Source organism: Acomys minous (genome assembly GCF_964271855.1).
Source record: "Acomys minous genome assembly, chromosome: 5".
NCBI classification, from domain to species: Eukaryota; Metazoa; Chordata; class Mammalia; order Rodentia; family Muridae; genus Acomys; species Acomys minous.
In genome coordinates this window covers 100,598,986-100,617,188 of record NC_140494.1, presented here as the reverse complement: position 1 = coordinate 100,617,188, position 18,203 = coordinate 100,598,986, and the positions used below count along the sequence as shown (strand labels likewise).

Here is an 18,203-nt window from a genome sequence, read left to right as displayed (position 1 = left end):
TGAAAATTTAAGGCCTGGAAATCATCAAAAGTCCCACATTCACATCCTTCTAAAATGAAAGAAATGGAGGAATCGCCAAGTTGGGGCCGGAATAAACCGTCCTTTGACCTATTAAGAGAAAGGCCTAAGTTCCCTCTCTATTCCAACCAGTCTTGAAATTCTGGTTTCGCATGTTCACAAAAAGTGGAGCAGGAAGTGGTGTGCAAGGGGATCTTTCAACATCCCTGAGAGGCTTTCTCTAGAGGACTCTGTCCCTAAGGATATTCACTAAGTGACTATTGGTATTTGTTTCTTCTAGAAACATCCAGCAGAGAAGTCTTTAGTGGGGCGGAGTCAGGTTGGAGCCGGAAATGCCCCAGGGTATACTTCCGGTATCTGTTGGCGGTCCTCGGAACATCAAACTGGGAAGCTCTTCACCGAATCTTGTCCCCGTCTTGGTCAGACTCCTTCCTTAGCTATTATTTTAGGGTTCCACGGAAATAGGAAGATTGGTTGAGGATAAGGTAAGAGAAAAATAGCTTTTCTCTGTCTCCCACCATTTCAAATTAATGTTCAAACCTTATGACTCGTGAAATCAAGTCAAGGCAGAAAAAAAATGTTTCCTCCTTTTTTTTTTTTAATTGAGTTTCTTAGAAGCAGTTCTCCCAGTACATGCTGCAGATAGGTATATTATAAGGCGTGGGCTTCTGTTTTGACTATCTGAATAATCACACTAATCCAATAAATTTGCAGAAATGAATAGACAATTGATCTACGAGATTCTCGTTTCTTTCTGACTGTGGTGACTTGCAACATCCTAGGTAAGATGTCTTGGGTGTATGCAGCCTCACCTTTCCCTTGTTTTCACCACAAGTCCCCGTCAGCAAAATAAATTTGGGCCCCCTCCTCCCCTCCAGTCTGTCTGAAGGCATAGCCTTTGGAGGTGGATGGTCGGCCTCCAGTCTCGTCCTTTTGTTTGTTTGGTGTCCTATAAGGAAGGTGCTCATCGGTACTGGTCCATGCCATGTCTGCAGCTATTTAAGTGAGCTCTTATCTGGCTGAAGGGCTGGTGTGGCTGGTGAACGAGCTCCAATGGCTAGGCTAAGATCCCGACTTCCGGAAAAGCGCAACTTAAGTCCTTTCTGCATCACACAGTTTGGAAGGCTTTGCTCTGGCTGGGGACTGTGCTGAGTGTGGTTTCTGCTTTGGTCAGGGTCGCATGGTGGGCTTTCTTTGGTTCAGAACATCTCAATTCTGGTCCTATTAGGCTGTATGCCTGGGTGGCCAGCCCCGGCTGTGGCGCTGCCTCACTGGACAGTGTCCTCTGGCTTCTCGAGGCACTATTCCCTGTGGACCGGGTGGAGGAAGAGCCAGAGCGCGAGCTCCTGGAGCCCGAGGAGGAGGAGCTAGGCTTCACAAGGCGGGCCCTGGGGGCTTCGGCGTCTTCCCTGAAAGGGAAAAAACAGACAGCAAAGATCAACTTGAGTACCGCTAGGGGTGCGATGGCTCTCTTTAAAGTTACTTCCTCCTGAGAATCTTCAGTAAATTCTGCAAGCCATAAATCCCCAAGGCAGCCAGTTAAAGAACTGAGCACTCCCTCCTTTCCTAAGACTTAATGCTCAGTGTAGGAAAATGTTTGTTGTGCGACTGCCAGAGGTCCAGCCAGTTGCACCAGGATACAGCTCAACATGAGATGGTCTGGATAGGATTGCCTTGATCTGGGGGTTTGTGTACGTAAATGCTTCCATCTCCTGTGGGCTATACCATCCTTTATTATTTACCCTTTTTATGTGGAAGTGAATCAGAGGTTGAGAATTATGCTGGCTGAGTGTTGGCGTGACGTAAGCTAGCAAAGAGAGAACCTCAACTGAGAAAAATGTCTGCATCAGACTGGCCTGTTGGCAAGACCATAGGGCATTTTCTGGATTAATGATGGCTGTCAGAGGGTGCAGCTCACTGTGGGTGGGGCCACCCCTGGGCAGGTGATGCTGGGTTCTATAAGAAAGCAGGCTGAACAAGCTATAAGGAGCAAGCCAGTGAGCAGCACCTCTTCATGCCTTCTGCTTCGGTTGTCACCCCCAGGTTCCTGCCTTGAGTTACTGCCCTGACTTCCCTCTGTAATAGCTGTAAGCTTATAAGGGGAAAGAAATCCTTTCCTCCCCAAACTGCTTTTGGTCATGATGGTTTTTTTGTTTTGTTTTTGTCTGTTGGTTGGTTGGTTGGTGATCAAACCTAGGGCCTTAGATACATGCTAGGCAAGTGCTTTCCCACTTTCCCACTGAGCTCTATCCCCAGCCCACTGGCCGTGATGTTTTATCATAGCAGCAGAAAACAAGCCAGGACAAGGACTGTTTCATAATAAAGTGAATCACACCTTCTGTCTGCAGACTGTGACTTTCTATTGCCAGCAGAGCTTAACAGCGCAGAGGAAACGAGGGCTATGTGTATTGACCAGTTACTATGGAACTGGCCTGTAAAGGGAGGGAGTCTGTAGAAACAGGGAAGCTTACCGAATTTCATTAGGCCTGTCTTCTTCCTCATATCTCTCTTTGCTTTTCCTTCGGATCAGCAGCCATATCAACAGGAAGATGAGCAGGGCTCCAGCCACGATGCCCGTCACTGCTCCTGCCATCATGCCGATGCTCTGCACATCTGTTTCCTCGGAAGCACAGACAGAAGTCAGACGTAAGCCAGGAGCCTCAAGAAGGAAGCCCTGGACAGGACAGGAAGGCTCCGGGCACCGCACCCCGTGACCCTCTTGTGTTGTGGGACATGAAGCTCTAGTTGCTGAACCACTTTACACCTAGTTTGCTCAGATTTTAGCGACTAAGTCTGGCTTGGTTCACATGATAAAGTGGGCTGGGAAAGTTATTTGTGTCATGTTAAAAGTTGTTTTTTTTTTTTTAACCCCAATAGACTACCTCTGGGTGATCATCAAGCTCCGCCCACTCCCCTTTCCCTAACTTATAACTGGTTGTGAGCCACCATGTGGTTGCTGGGAATTGAACTCAGGACCTCTGGAAGAGCAGTCAGGGCTTTTTAACTGCTGAGCCATCTCTCCAGCCCCCCAACTTTCCTCTTCTACTGGCAAAATAAAATAAAATATGACCTACAGCATAGGATTCTCTGTGTGGCTGTTGCTGGCTCTCAAACTCAGAGTGCAAGGTACATTTTGACTTATACCTTAGTAACATATATGCTGTCATTTGGCTATGACATCTGCTAAATAGTATTATTGGCCGGGCAGTTCTAGGTATGGTAAAAATCGATAAGAGTTTTTCTGTTTGAGTTTGTACTCCACAAAATGAAAAAACAGTAAATAATAGATAGGAGTAATTTGTGACAGTAGATATGTGAGGGCAAAAATGGATACTTGGCAATTTGGAAGGAGAGTAGAGGAATAGAGTTTCAGTTTGGGCAAGCAGGACTCTGATGAAGTGGTGCTTGAGTTGAAGCACAAATGACAGGACTGTCTTGTGGTGAACTAGAGACGGAGCGGCTGCTCTTGGCAGAAGGGATAGTGTGTGTCATGACCGTGAGTCAGCCTGGTGCACAGTGAGCAAGGGAAAGTGCAGAGAGACGAAGACACAGCGACCGGAAGGGACCAGTTCCCATGGGGTCTAACAGGCCACACAACCATTTTATCATAGAGGCAACAGAAGAGTTACATGGTTCAAGTTACATTTAAGAACACACACTGTAACTGTCCTGGGGGAGATGGAGTGTTTCAAGAGGACAAAAGGAAGCAAGGGTCTGAGTTAGGAGGCTTCTAACAGTGCAAGCTGGGCATGATGGTGAGTGGGCTAGGCTGGACCTAATGTGCACAGAAGCAGGTACAAAGATATGGCTTCTATTTTGAAAGTGTTGGCAACAGAGAGTAGTTTACTCTTGTCCTGCTAATCTTTACAAATTACATGGCCTCTGACTATAAAAATTTATCTTTTGTCTAATTTCCCCCTCTGACAGGATCTTGGGTGGCTTTGAACTCACTATGTAGATCAATCAGGGCTGTCCTCACATTTACAGAAATCCTTCTGCTTCTGCCTTCCAAGTGCCGGAGTTAAAGGTGTGTACCACCATGCCTAGGTTTTGTTTTGTTTTTATTTTGTTGTTGTTTTTGTTTTGTTTGGCTTGGCTTGGTTTTTCAAATCGGGGTTTTTCTGTGTAGCCCTGGCTGCCCTGGAATTTACTTTGTAGACTAGGCTGGCCTTGAACTCAGATATTCAACTACCTCTGTTTCATAAGTTCTGGAACTAAAGGCATGTGCAGCCGGGCGTGGTGGCGCATGCCTTTAATCCCAGCACTCAGGAGGCAGAGCCAGGCGGATCGCTGTGGGTTCGAGGCCAGCCTGGTCTACAAAGTGAGTCCAGAATGGCCAAGGCTACACAGAGAAACCCTGTCTCGAAAAACCAAAACAAACAAACAAACAAACAAACAAAATAAAGGCATGTGCAACCACCACCTGGATAAAACAAGTGTGTGTGTGTGTGTGTGTGTGAGACAGGGCCTTGATTTATAGCCCAGAATGACTTTGAGTCCTTGATCACTCCTGACTGCAAGGTTATCAATATGAGCTTCCATACTATGTTGGTACTAAATATTTTACTTATACAAACATGATAGCTCCAAATAAAAAGAGTGGATGTTCAATTGACATGAAAGGCAGCTCGTGGCTGTTCTGTGAAGACCTTGTTACATGTATAAGACAACTGACCGAAGTATACTACTTGACAGTCTGTGCCTCTGTGATAACAATTTGAAAACCTCTCTACAACAGAAAGAGACATGACTCTTATTCCAATTAAATAGGTGACCACAGAGGTTACAGCCTGTGATCTTGTAGAACATTAACTATTTTGCTTCCTGCCCCAGCAGTCTTCACAATCTCCAAGTTAAAGTGTCTCTATCCCTAATATAATGTCTCAAGTGCTCTTTGGTCCAGTTATAACATCTTAACAGCTCCTTCGTCAGTAGTGAAATAGTTTTTGTTTCTGTTTTTTTGTTGTTTTCTGGTTATTTGTGTGTGTGTGTGTGTGTGTGTGTGTGTGTGTGTGTGTGCTCGCGCGCGCTCGCACACGTGCTTGTGTGCTAGGTATGCACGTGCCACTGTACCCTCCTTTGGAGGTCATAGCACAACTAAAGGGAGTTGGTTCTTTGTACCATGTGAGTTGTGGACATTGAGACCATTAGGTTTGGTGCCAAAGAACCTTTATCTGCTGAACACTTTTGCCGGCCCATGATTAACTTTTAGTAAACAAAATACCGATGGCATGCCACATGTGAGGCTTTGGTTATACAAAATAACTGCAATTCTTGGTTCTCAAATCAGTGTTTGCTTCAGGCTATGTCTCACCAAGTAGTTCAGCTGGTCTTGGGTTCTCAGCTCATGCCTTCTTGGATGTTTGCTATGAAGGAAGTCAGCTGTAAGTTTGTAGTTTTGCCAAGAGCCTGCATGATGAAAAGGAGGCCTCCACCCAGCAGCCACCTGAAGCCATTTTAGACTGCTAGCCTCTAGCATCATGCAAGTCTGGTGATGTGTGCAGCACAGATGTCACACTGTGTAACCTCTCCTGAGGAGAGCGTGAACCTGAACTCCCAGCTAGGTTGCTCTTGAATTTCTGACTTCTAGAAACTGAGAGCCAAAAAGTTTTAAGTAACTGAACTTGGGGTAATTTGTACCCCAGAATTAGATACAAGTATTCAGGTTGGTTTTGTTTTGTAACTTGATTAACTTGGTTTATGATTTTTTTGGAGACAGGGTTTCTCTGTGTAGCCTTGGTTATCCTGGAATCACTCTATAGAGCAGGCTGGCCTCGAACTCACAGAGATCCACTTGCCTCTGCCTTCCGAGTGCTGGGATTAAAGGCATATGCCACAACAGCCTGGCCAGTGTATGTTGTTGTTGTTGTTTACAGTGTTTGGTAGTCCCCAAGATGGAAGTGCTGCGACTGCACCACTGAAGATGTTTTGGCAGGCTGTCATTTTTGTGCTCTATAAGCTTTAAAGCTGCTATTGATTGTTTTTCTCCCTTGGCAACTTATTTATTTATTTATTTATTTATTGGTTTTTCGAGACAGGGTTTCTCTATGTAGCCTTGGCCATCCTGGACTCACATTGTAGACCAGGCTGGCCTCGAACTCACAGCGATCCGCCTGCCTCTGCCTCCCGAGTGCTGAGATTAAAGGCGTGCGCCACCACGCCCGGCGGCAACTTATTTATTTACTTACTTTGCTTGTGTTTGCTTGTTTGTTTATTGTACAGTATTTTGTCTGCATGCCAGAAGAGGTCACTAGATGTCATATAGATGGTTGTGATCCACCATGTGGTTGCTGGGAAGTGAACTTAGGACCTTTGGAAGAGCAGCCAGTGCCCTTAACCTCTGAGCCATCTCTCCAGACCTTGCTTTTGTTTTTTTGAGACAAGGTTTCTCTGTGTAATAGACCTGGCTGTCCTAGAACCTTATTTGTAGACCAGGCTGGCCTCACACTCACAGAGATCCATCTCCCTCTGCCTTCCAAGTGCTGGGATTAAAGAAAGGAGTGCATCACCATATGCGGTTCTTTTCTTTCCTTAAAAAAAATCAAAAAGAAAAACCTGGACATGGTGGCACATGCCTTTAATCCCAGCAGTTGGGAGGCAGAGACTGTGAGTCTGAGGCCAGCCTGGTCTACAAAGCGAGTCCAGGACAGCCAAGGCTACACAGAGAAACCCTGTCTCGAAAAACCCAAAATAAATAAATAAATAAGACAAAAAAGGTACCTTTGGAAAGTTGGAGGTTTAGCTCAGTGGTAGCAGAATGCTAGCCAGCATGCTGAAGGTGCTGGGTTCATATCTCTATCGTAAAAGAAAGACAACCCCAAGATACTCACACTGTACAGTCACTCGTACCACACAGCTCTCCTTTCCAGCCTCGTTGCCTGCCGTGCACTGGTAGAGCCCAGAGGAGGCCATGGTGAGATTCTGTAGCAGCACTCGGCCAGGGTTGTTGTAATCTATGGAAGTAGACAGCGGGATGGTAAATACCGTCCATGACAGCATCTGTATTATTTGCTGTTGTGCATCACAGGCCTATGGTGTCGAATGGTTTGATGGGGACAAAATGACAGAAAAGATCCTGCTTTGGAGCGTGAAAAATGGATAAATATTATTTTCAACTGTTGTACATCCTCAGGAGTTACAAAAGATTGGGAACAAAGGCTCTGTGGCTATTTGGGAGGCCAAGGCATGACATTACCTGTCCTTGTTCTAACTGAGTGAGTTCAAGGCTATTCTGGGCAATTTCATTAGATTCTATGAAGGAGTGTGTGTGTGTGTGTGTGTGTGTGTGTGTGTGTGTGTGTGTGTGTGTATACAAGGGCCTAAGTCCAATCCCAGTGCAGAGCCAAAAGGGGGCGGGGAGATGGAGAACATTCAGTAGATAATAAACCAGTTAATTTAGATGGAATAATTACGTGGTTCATTTTCCATGACCCTCTTTCTTCCATTTTTCTGCCATTTGAAGAAAGAAGTGAATCCCAGCACTTGGGAGGCAGAGGCAGATGGATCGCTGTGAGTTCGAGGCCAACCTGGTCTACAAAGTGAGTCCAGGGCAGCCAAAGCTACACAGAGAAACCCTGTCTTGAGAAAGAAAGAAAGAAAGAAAGAAAGAAAGAAAGAAAGGTGGTTTTGTTGATGCTGAGCTGATTGAGTTTACAAAAGAAAAATGAAATTCAAGAGATTTGACAGTAACCTAGTCATCTTGTTAGGTCCCTAAATTCCCAGCACTTGGGAGACAGAGACAGGACCATCTAGAGTTCAAGACCTCCCTTGGCTATGTAGCAAGTTCTAAGCCAGCCAGGGTTGTGGAGAGATTTTAATTCAGAACATGGCTACTCTGGCAAGATATCACATCCAAAGACCTTCCAGGTCTGTGTGATCATGCTGGGTCGTGGCAGCATATGCCTTTAATCCCAGGAGACAGAGGCAAGCAGATCTCTTGAGGTCAACCAAAGCCAAGAGATGGTATAGAACAAGTTTCAGGTAAAGAAAAGCCTAGGTCTATAGGCGTGGTAGTACTCACCTTTACTCCCAAACAATGAAGGTAAAGTTAGTTTGTAGAAGGAAGCACCCACGTTTGAAAGTGATGTTTGAGTGTCAGACAAAGTGACAATCAGAGAAAGGTTTGACAGAATAGGATATGCCCAACTCTTATGAGACGAGAAAGGAAAGGGAAGCTACTTAAGGAAGCAGAACAGAAAATGGGACTGGGGTGGGGGGGGGCAGGCAGTTTTACTGGGAGAGTTTTGCAGAGACAGGTTGAAGAGAAAATAAGCTAGACATAGATGAAGATAGAACGAGCCAGAGAACGACAAGAAGCCAGAAGGTTAGAACGGATTTCTGGAATTAGTTTGAGGCCAAGCAGAGCAATTCAGAGGCCAAGATAAAAGCCAGATTGACTCAGTCAGTTTGGAGAGGAGTTTGAGCTAGAACACCTGAGTTGAACCAGCCAGCAAGAGTTCAGAAAGAGCTAGAAAGGGCGAGCTTATTCAGCAGTAAGTCTCAGAGGCTGAAAACATTCTAGGACTAGATTAGATTGTACAGAGGCTACAAGTTTCAAGGACTAGGCCTATGCTAGCAGACGGGAGGCACTAAGCCTCCCAGACAACAGTTAAATCAAGTGAATAAAAGCTACTTTAATACTGAGCGCCATGACACCCTATCTCAGAAGACAAACAATAGCATCAAGAGAGGTCCATGCTGAGCCGGGCGTGGTGGCGCATGCCTTTAATCCCAGCACTTGGGAGGCAGAGGCAGGCGGATCTCTGTGAGTTCAAGGCCAGCCTGGTCTACAAAATGAATCCAGGACAGCCAAGGTTACACAGAGAAACCCTGTCTCGAAAAACCCAATAACAAAAATTAAAAAAAAAAAAAAAAAGAGAGAGAGGTCCACGCTGGATAAGGTGGTAGCTTATAATGCCAGCACTTGAAAGGTAGAAGCTGAAGAATCAGTTGTTCAAGGCCAGCCAGGACTATGTAAGACCCTACATTTGACCTTGGCCAAAAGACTGAGACTAGACCTGGGCTGGTTAGCTTTTAATTGCTAAATTGATACATTTGGGAAGAGGGAACCCCAACTAAGTAATATTGCAGATTCGATTGGCCTCTGGGCATGTCTGTAAGAGATTGTCTTGATTGATGATTGATGTGGGAGCAGGGCTCAGGTCACTGTGGGTGGCACCATTCCTAGGCAGGAGGGCCTGGGGTGTATAAGAAAGCTAGCTCAGAGGTTAAGAACACTGCCTGCTCTTCCAAAGGTCCTGAGTTCAATTCCCAGCCACCATATGGTGGCTCACTACCATCTGTAATGAGATCTGGTGCCCTCTTCTGGCCTGCAGGTCTACATACAGGCAGAACACTGTATACATAATAAAATAAATCTTAAAAAAAAGAAAGAAAGAAAGAAAGAAAGAGACTGGGTGTTGGTAGCACATGCCTTTAATCCCAGCACTTGGGAGGCAGAGGCAAGTGGATAAGAAAGAAAGAAAGCTAGCTGAGCGTGGTCTAGAGAGAGAGAGAGAGACAGACAGACAGACAGACAGAGAGAGACAGAGAGAGCGAGCAAGAGCAGTTCCATAGTGTCCATTAATAGTTTTGGCTTCCAGGTTCTTGCCTTGCCTTCCTGTCTGACTTCTTTCAAAATGGACTATGACCTAGGAACATAAGATGACATAAACTCCTCTCTCTCTCTCTCTCTCTCTCTCTCTCTCTCTCTGTTTGTTTATTTCAAGACAGGGTCTCTCTATCTATCCGTGACTGTCCTCGACTTGCTTTGTAGACCAGGCTGGCCTCGAACTCACAGTGATCTGCCCGCCTCTGCCTCCCAAGTGTTGGGATTAAAGGCGTGCGTGCACTTACTTTTCTCCATAATGTTTTATCACAACAGAAAAGCAAACTAGGACATGATGCTATATGACACCCTGCCTCAAAAACCCCAAATGAAACCAAACCAGAACAAAACAGACCAATGACAACCACACACACACACACATACACACACACACACACACACACACACACACACACACACACAGAGGGGGGGGGCGCTCAGCAGCGCGGGGTCGAGGTGTCTGGTGAGCTTCTGACAGGCGGATTTGGAATTCAGGGACACTGTATTATATTTTTGGCCCGAAAGAGCGACAGGGAGATGGATGACTTTACCAATTCTGGATTTGGGTGGCAGGTGTTCATCCTCTCCCTCCTTCTCCCGGATTCGCTGCCAGTAATACACAATGGGCTTCGTTCCAGAGGCCGACTCACACTGCAGCGTCAGGTCACTCCCTTCCGTCAGCTCTCCTTCCAGCTCACACTTGGGCTTGGAGGGTCTCACTGACGAAAAAGTTTTTGAAACCGATCATTCGGAGATCCCCCAAACACCAAATTCTGTGGAAGAACTATACCCCCTTAGCTGTTTACTCAGCCATCTGTCCTGCCTGCCTTTTGTTTAGTTTCAAATTTGAAATTCATCTAGCCATGCGTCACCTCCTGAAGCCTGATACCCTCGCCTCTAGTGCCTCCCCTGAGGACCCCCCTTACCCCCTCTATCACATAGCTGCTACCTGCAGTCCTAGAACCTGTAGTGACTCAAAATATCATGTCACTTCTCAAAAAAAAGATAGAGGCATTTTGCTGGGTGATAGCGGTGTATACCTTTAATCCCAGCACTCAGGAGGCAGGGGCAGGGTTGGATCTCTACAGAGCTACACAAAGAAACCCTGTCTCAAGAAACAAACAAAACAAAACAAAAAAAGATGCAGGCATTTGTCTTGGGGTCCTGCCTTACCTAGCACTTTTAAGATGACGTGGCTCCAGACATAGCGTCCTGAATTTTTCACCTTGCAGGTGTATCTGCCTTCGTCGCTGGGTTTCAGAGGCTCGATCTGCAGGGAGGCATCTCCTGCCACGAAATTGGAAGCAAAGGCCACTCGGCCCTTCTGCTCCTCAGTCAAGTTATTGTAGACATGACGACTGGAGTAGGTAATAACCTTGGGGGATGGAGGGAGAGACAGAGGCAGAGTCAATGGGTGACACTCTTCACTTCCTTCTGATGTCAGGGTGAGAAATGGGTCAGAAGTGGTGATACACACCTGCTACCCAGCACTGAAGAGCCTGAGGAAATAGCATCACAGCTACCAGGCCAGCCTCGAACTCACTATGTAGACCAGTGTAGTTTCAAACTCCTAAGAGATCCACCTGCCTCTGCCTGCACATTGCTGGGGCTGAAGGTGTTCATCAGCACACCTGGCCTATGTAGCATTTATTTATAAAGTATTAGCTACTTCATTAACTACTCAGAATGACTCCATTTTGAGCTGCTTGGATGAGGACAGCTACACATGTGTGGAGCATAGTATTTCCGGAGGGGTGTATAGTAGACGGCATCAGGGCTTGCCTCTGAGGACTGAGCACGGAGAACCAGGAGGAGAAGCACCCTTGTATAACCTTGTCTTCTGCAGTGTTCTACCACTCGAGTGTGATCTCGTCAGAGTGCACTGCTCTCTCTGTGTTAGTTACTTTGTAAATTTGGCATTGCATTTTTTTTTCAAGTAGGACCCTCCCCTACAAGTGGTTATTACGCCCATTTCACAGACAGAGATCTTTGGAGGCACCGAGCTCAGAGATCATTGTTGTTGTTGAGACAGAAAGTCTAACAGCCCGGCATGGTGGCCTTTAACCCCACACTGGAGAGGCAGAGACAAGCAGATCTCTGAGTTTGAGGGCAGCCAGAGCTACACAGAAAAACCTTGCCTTGAAAAACAGAGAGATGGGATGGAGAGATGGCTCAGCCGTTAAAAGCTAGGCTTACACCCATAAATATAAGAGTTCAGTTCCCAACACCCATGGCTGTCTCTCCATGCACACACACACACACACACACACACACACACACACACACACACACACACACACACACACACAAAGGAAAGAAAAACAAAAAAGAAAAACAGAGAGATGGGTGGGGGAAGGCGGCAGGCAGGCAGGCAGAAGGCAGAGACAGAGAGAGACTAGTCTAAACTGCCCTTGAGCTGTCTCTGTAGCTGAGGATGACCTCACCTCCTGTTTCTACCTCCCAAACGTGTGGTTTGCATGTGTACATCCTTATATTCCACAGATACCTCTGTTTTCCTTTCTGCTCTTAGATTTAACTATTAGTAGTTTTCTCAGAAGATTTAGAAATGTAGAAGAAGACAGAGGCAGGCGGATCACTGTGAGTTCAAGGCCAGCCTGCTCTATAAAGCGAGTCTAGGACAGCCAAGGCCACATAGAGAAACCCTGTGTTTTTTTTTTTTTGTTTTTTGAGACAGGGTTTCTCTGTGTAGCCTTGGCTGTCCTGGACTCTCTTTGTAGACCAGGCTGGCCTCGAACTCACAGTGATCCACCTGCCTCTGCCTCCTGAGTGCTGGGATTAAAGGCGTGAGCCACCACTGCCTGGCTGAGAAACCCTGTGTTAAAAAAAAAAAAAAGGTTTTAATCTCTCTGAGTTTGAGGCCAGCCTGGTCTATAAGAGTGAGTTCCAGGACAGCCAGGTCTACAGAGTGAAGGCCTGTTTCAAACCCCCACCCACCAAAAATGACCTTTTAACTCTTATCAACGTGTGTGTGTGTGTGTGTGTGTGTGTGTGTGTGTGTGTGTGTGTACACATGAGTGTGTGCATATTAGTATGTGGAGGTCAGAGGACAACCTATGGAAATTGATTCTCTCCTTCCACTATGTGAGTCACTGGGCTTATCACCTGCACTAGTTGAGCTACTTTGCCAGTCAGTTCCAATAATATGTTTTATTTTTCAGAAGTTGAGAATCAAAGCTGAGGAGATGGTTCAGTCGGCATAGAGGATGCAGCTCAAATGTGAGGATCCAAGTTTAACCGAAGCACTCATCCAATAAATATCAGTTTATGTTGCTGGCCCCCCCTCCCCCAACACTCTCCCACATGAAAGACATAAATGAACAAATAAATAAACAAGTAAATACATAAATAAAGCCATTTCATTAAATTGAAAACCCAGCCAAGGGTCTGAAAGTTAGGGGTTGAACTCAGGCCTGCCATTGGGGATAGGGTAACTGTTTGCCTCTTCCTCCCCCTTGCCCCCTGCCACAGGCAGATAAGAATGAGTAATATGTTGGGGCTAGAGAGATGGCTCAGCAGTTGCGAGCGCTGACTGCTCTTCCAAAGGATGTGGGTTCAATTCCTAGCACCCACATGACAGCACACAACTGTCTGTAACTCCAGTTCCAGGGGATCTGGCACCTCCATGAAGATGTGGTTCAAAACAACAATTCATATAAAATAAATAAATCATTAAAAAAAAAGAATAAGTTACTTAGAAAAATCACTTTCCTTTCAAGAAACATGTGAGCTTAGCATATTTGTTTTCCCAGTTAGGGAAAAGACATTTTAGAGTTCCCTAAGAGAAGAAAGCAGTTCCTTGACAGGTCAGTACATTCTTCCTGTCTATCAGCCTGTGGTTAGTTCTTTACTCTTTCCGTAGATTATCTTGGTTGTCACACTGTTCGTCCCCAAAGCCACACTGATGGACTCTACCCAAACCTCCGCCTCTACATGCAGCTCTGCCATCCTGTTTGGTACAAATACAGCAAACATGGGACACTTGCTTCCCACCAGACATGGAGAAGCCTCTCAGATGAGCAAAACCCTCTTCTTGATTTCAGTTACAACTGAGCGAGGTTAGCAAGGAGAGAGGCGTATAAACACAGAATACATTTCCCTGGGTTTGCTTAGAACATAGCAGGAAGGATGTGCCAGAAAAGCCAGTGGTATTTGAATCCGAGAGATAAGCAGGCTAAATCGGGCATGGAAGGCAGGAAGGAGAGCATTCCAGACACTCAGAACTGCCCATGGTAAGCACGAGAGCTCATGGGGAATCTCCCAGGCACATTTCTGGACACAGCTGTTCCTAATCATTTCACTCTGAGTGCCTTTGCCAGTCCCCAGCCACGTGGTGCCGCTCTGCCACCCATCAGAGGCTTTCCTGAAAAGAGTGAAAGTGACCAGTAAAACTTCCTTCAAGTTCGGTGGGTGGTGGCGGCGGCGGCATGCACCTTTAGTCCCAGCACTAGGGAGGCAGACGAATCTCTGAGTTCGAGGCCAGCCTGGTCTACAGAGTGAGTTATCAGGACAGCCAGGGCTACACAGAGAAACCCTGTCTCAAAACAAACAAAAGCAAGTAAACAAACAAACAACAACAAAAATATCCACCCGTCTGTCATTTTTCTTTTTGGTTTTTCGAGACAGGATTTCTCTGTGTAACCTTGGCTGTCCCAGACTCACTTAGTAGAACAGCCTGGCCTGGAACTCACAGCGATCCATCTGCCTCTGCCTCCAGAGTGCTGGGATTAAAGATGTGCGCCACCATGCTTGGCCAGTCTGTCCATTCTATACAAACTCCACATTGGTCTTCTAAAACCTTACTGCCTCTTTGAGAAAGATGTTTTCTTCCCTCTCTGCATTATTTATTTATTTTTACTCTGCGGTGTAACTAAGCATCTGTGTCAGACACTGTGCTCAGCACAGAGAAATCAGAGAGAGGTGAGGTACCTTGGAGCTCACAGACTTGGGGGAAAGAGAGAAAAGTGTGAGAATACTAACCACTCTATCGTCTGGTATTTGTGTTTATTCAGTACTGTCTGCTTACCTTCAAATACCAGTAGTGTGGGGCCTGTAATCCTAGCTTTTGAGAGGTGGGGGCAAGGCCTAACAATCCTCCTGCCTCAGCCTCCAAATAATTGGGACTGTATATAGGCGCATGCCACCGTATCTGGAGCGAGCTCATTGCCTGTGTCTGTCTTCCTGGCTATGGTGTATTTCTGACCTCTCTAATCTATGTGACAAAATGCTGTTAAATTAATCTTACTAATCTTAAACACACATTGGCTCTTTTGGCTCTAATGGCTCCTTACCACCTTTGGAAGATGACCAGACTCAGTCTAAGGGTTTCACCATCACCACCACACTACTGTCCTAATGTCCTTCCCATTTGGTCCATTTCCCATAGCAGAGGACAAGCAGCTTCTGTCCTTGTCATCAATATGGGTTTTGCTTTCTTTGCAACCCACCTGGCCTTTGCACTGCCCCACTCAGGTAATTTTCCCTTCTCTCTATCTCCATATAAAGAAACCCTGCCGGGCGGTGGTGGCACACGCCTTTAATCCCAGAGACAGAGGCAGGTGGATCCCTATGAGTTTGAGGCCGGCCTGGTCTACAAAGCAAATCCAGGACAGCTAAGATAACATAGAGAAACCCTGTCTTGAAAAACAAACAAATAAACAAACAAATTCCTTTTGGGGACTGCGATTGAACCTAGGGCCTTGTGCACATTGGCACAAGCTACCCCCGAGTCATACTTCAGTCTCTTAATCATTTTCCTTTGAGGAACAATGTGAGAGGCTTTGGAAATGGCAATGTGCTTTCTATAATTTTGGGTATGCCTGGGGAACCCCATGCAGCTATCTTATTTTATGTACAGTTGTTAAGGCCTTTGACTGGGCTATTTACCAACTCTACGTTCTGTATGCCATTACTAAAATTATACTGTGGGCCAGGTGCAGTGGCCGACGGTCCCAGCCCTCCCAAGCTGAGGTGCATGACTTTCAAGCGTCGTGAGTTTGAGGACAGCCTGGACTAGAGCGCTACCTTGTCTTACAAAACAAGACAAGACAAATGCACACTCTGTGTGCTTGGTGCTGTGCTGAAAACAACTCAAAGAAATGAGTGTTGTGAAATGTTAGAGGACAGCTCTTGGGAAAGAGGCAAAACCGTGACTCATCACATGAAACATGAGCACGCTGTCAGGAATTTTCATTTCACTCATTAAAATACTAAAAACCAGTAAGGTGAGAAACCAGATTATGTGGTAGCAAACACATAATCTCAGACCTCAGGATGCCAAGGCCGAGTGGTCTTGTTTCAGGCCAAACTAAGCTACAAAGCAAGTTCCGGGCTGTGCAAAACCTGTCTCAAAATAAAAACACAAACCAACAAGCAAGAACAGGAAGATGATACAACCGGGTCACATGAGAATCAGGACTAAAAGCAGCCTATGTTTTCCTCTGGACAACACTGGTTTGTCTCTCTATGATGTTACAACAGTGACTTTCATTGCTGAGGCTGGGAAAGGAGTGTTATCATCAGCCTCCTACTCATGATCATCCTCCTGCCTCAGCCGCATGAGCCATGGGATCCTGGGCGCTGCCACTACGCTTAGCGCCGATGTTTCTTGCCGTGGTCATGCAGTCTTCTCTGTCAAAGTGCTTCTCCTTTTATTTCTGCTCAAGAGATATCCACATTGGCCTCCTCCTTTTGTGTGTAGCCTTTCCTGGCTCTCCAGGTAGAAGAGCCACCCTCCCCTCTCCCTTAACCCGCTAACCTTTTTTTTTTTTCTCAGGCAAGGTTTCATTACATAGTCCTGTAGTCCTGGCTGTCCTGGAACTCACTAGGTAGACCAGGTTGGCTTCAAATTCACAGAGATCCTCCTGCCTCAGCCTCCCAAGTGCTGGGATGAAAAGGGTGCACCTGGCAAATTTTATTTATTGTGCCTGTGTGAAGGTATGCACCCACACATGAAGTGTAGGCACACAAACCACAGTGCATTTGTAGAGGCCAGAAAACAACTCACAGGAGTGGATTCTCTCTTTCCACCAAGCTGGCCCCTGTGATCGAACTCAGGTCATCAGCCTTGCCTGCAAGTGCCTTTACCCACTGGGTCATCTGGCTGGCCTGATTATTTTGTTTTAACTGTGGAAAAGGTAGTGACGAGCGTAAACTGTTCCTCATTGTGTGATAGAACAACGGACACCAATCCAATCATTTGCCGAATAAACAAAAGAGACAAATACCCGAATTTACAGCTGTTGTGAGGCTGTGTTTTATGAACTTCCTGGAGGACAAGTCAATTTGCTAAGACTTCTATGGAACAGAAGGGTCTACTCGGCCGTCTGGCAGCCCCTGTGCAGTGCTGTGGCCTTTGACGCAACTGTAGAACTGCTTGTGTGTTTCACTTTTACGTATTTATTGATGGGTCTGTGCCTGCCATGGCTCGTGAGTGGAGGTCAGGAGACAGCTTGTTTTGAGGGTCAGCTCTCTCCATTCACCATGTGTGTCCTGTGGATTGAACTCAGGTTGCTAGGCTTGGCTGCGAGCGTCTGAGCTATCCCAGCAGCCTGGTTTCTGTTTGTTTTCCATCAAGGGTTTTTTTTTTTTCTTGCTCAAAGCCAAACAGAAGAGGAAGAGTGACGCATAAGAGGTTACCACGGGAACTGGATGATTTCCATTCTAATTTCTTAATCTCGGAACATAGAGAAAACTTCTGTTGTATGTTGCTGACTGACTTTTGGGAGGGGATGGTCAGTCTCCTTTTTGAAAATTATCCATCCTTAGGATAAAAGAAAAAAGTGACAGTGGGAAAAAAGTGATGGGATTCTTTGGCCATTTAGTTCTACCAAGACTGAAATATCTGTGTTCCCGGGACTGCCTACTCTCCCACCCTCACCATGATGTTTCCTGCCTGCTCTGAGCACGCTAGACAAAAGAGATAAAAGCATTTCTCAGACTGAAACGCAAAGCTAAACTTGTGACTTGCGTCACCGTTTAGCCCACTTTACACACCTCCTCTGTTCCAGCCTTTCCTCTCAGCCACCCTCAGACTCTTTCCCCAACACTCCGGAAGTTATAAAGTCCTGGCAGCTTTGTCCACTATTTATTTCCTAGCTCTATCTTGAGATTCCCAAGCACTCATGACTGTGGTTTAAACTGTAACTGTAAACTGGGTGTGGTGGTGAATGCTGCAGTCTTAGCATTTGGGAGGTCTCAGAGGTAAATAGGATCCCCCCCCCCCCATTGAGACAGGGTTTCTTTGTTTAGCCTCGGCTGTCCTGGACTCACTGTGTAGACCAGGCTGGCCTCGAACTCACAGCCATGTGCCTGCCTCTGCCTCCCAAGTGCTGGATTAAAGGCGAGTGCCACCGAGCCCGGCCAGGAATAGGAACTTAAGGCCAGTCTGGGATACATAGTGAGATTTAAACAAATGTGTGTGTGTGTGTGTGTGTGTGTGTGTGTGTGTGTGTGTGTGTTTGCGCGCGCACAAGTCAACTGGAGAAGAAGTGGGAGGGGCGGTGGGGGAAGAGAAATCTTTATTGCATAGTATGAAGTGTGCTTGCTTCAAGTTGAGGCT

At 46.2% G+C, this 18,203-nt stretch overlaps 1 protein-coding gene across 1 annotated transcript in view; it reads right to left on the bottom strand.

The window, feature by feature from the left end:
* Positions 1-303: 303 nt before the first annotated feature.
* Positions 304-18,203, bottom strand: part of CLMP (CXADR like cell adhesion molecule) — a 105,499-nt gene continuing 87,599 nt past the window's right edge. The window contains exons 3-7 of the mRNA XM_084782510.1: positions 10,799-11,000; positions 10,177-10,344; positions 6,849-6,971; positions 2,490-2,631; positions 304-1,427 (exon numbers count right to left, since the gene is read on the bottom strand). Coding sequence (XP_084638636.1) covers positions 1,127-1,427; positions 2,490-2,631; positions 6,849-6,971; positions 10,177-10,344; positions 10,799-11,000 — 936 coding nt within the window. The 3' untranslated portion in view covers positions 304-1,126. The remainder of the gene's footprint in view (positions 1,428-2,489; positions 2,632-6,848; positions 6,972-10,176; positions 10,345-10,798; positions 11,001-18,203) is intronic.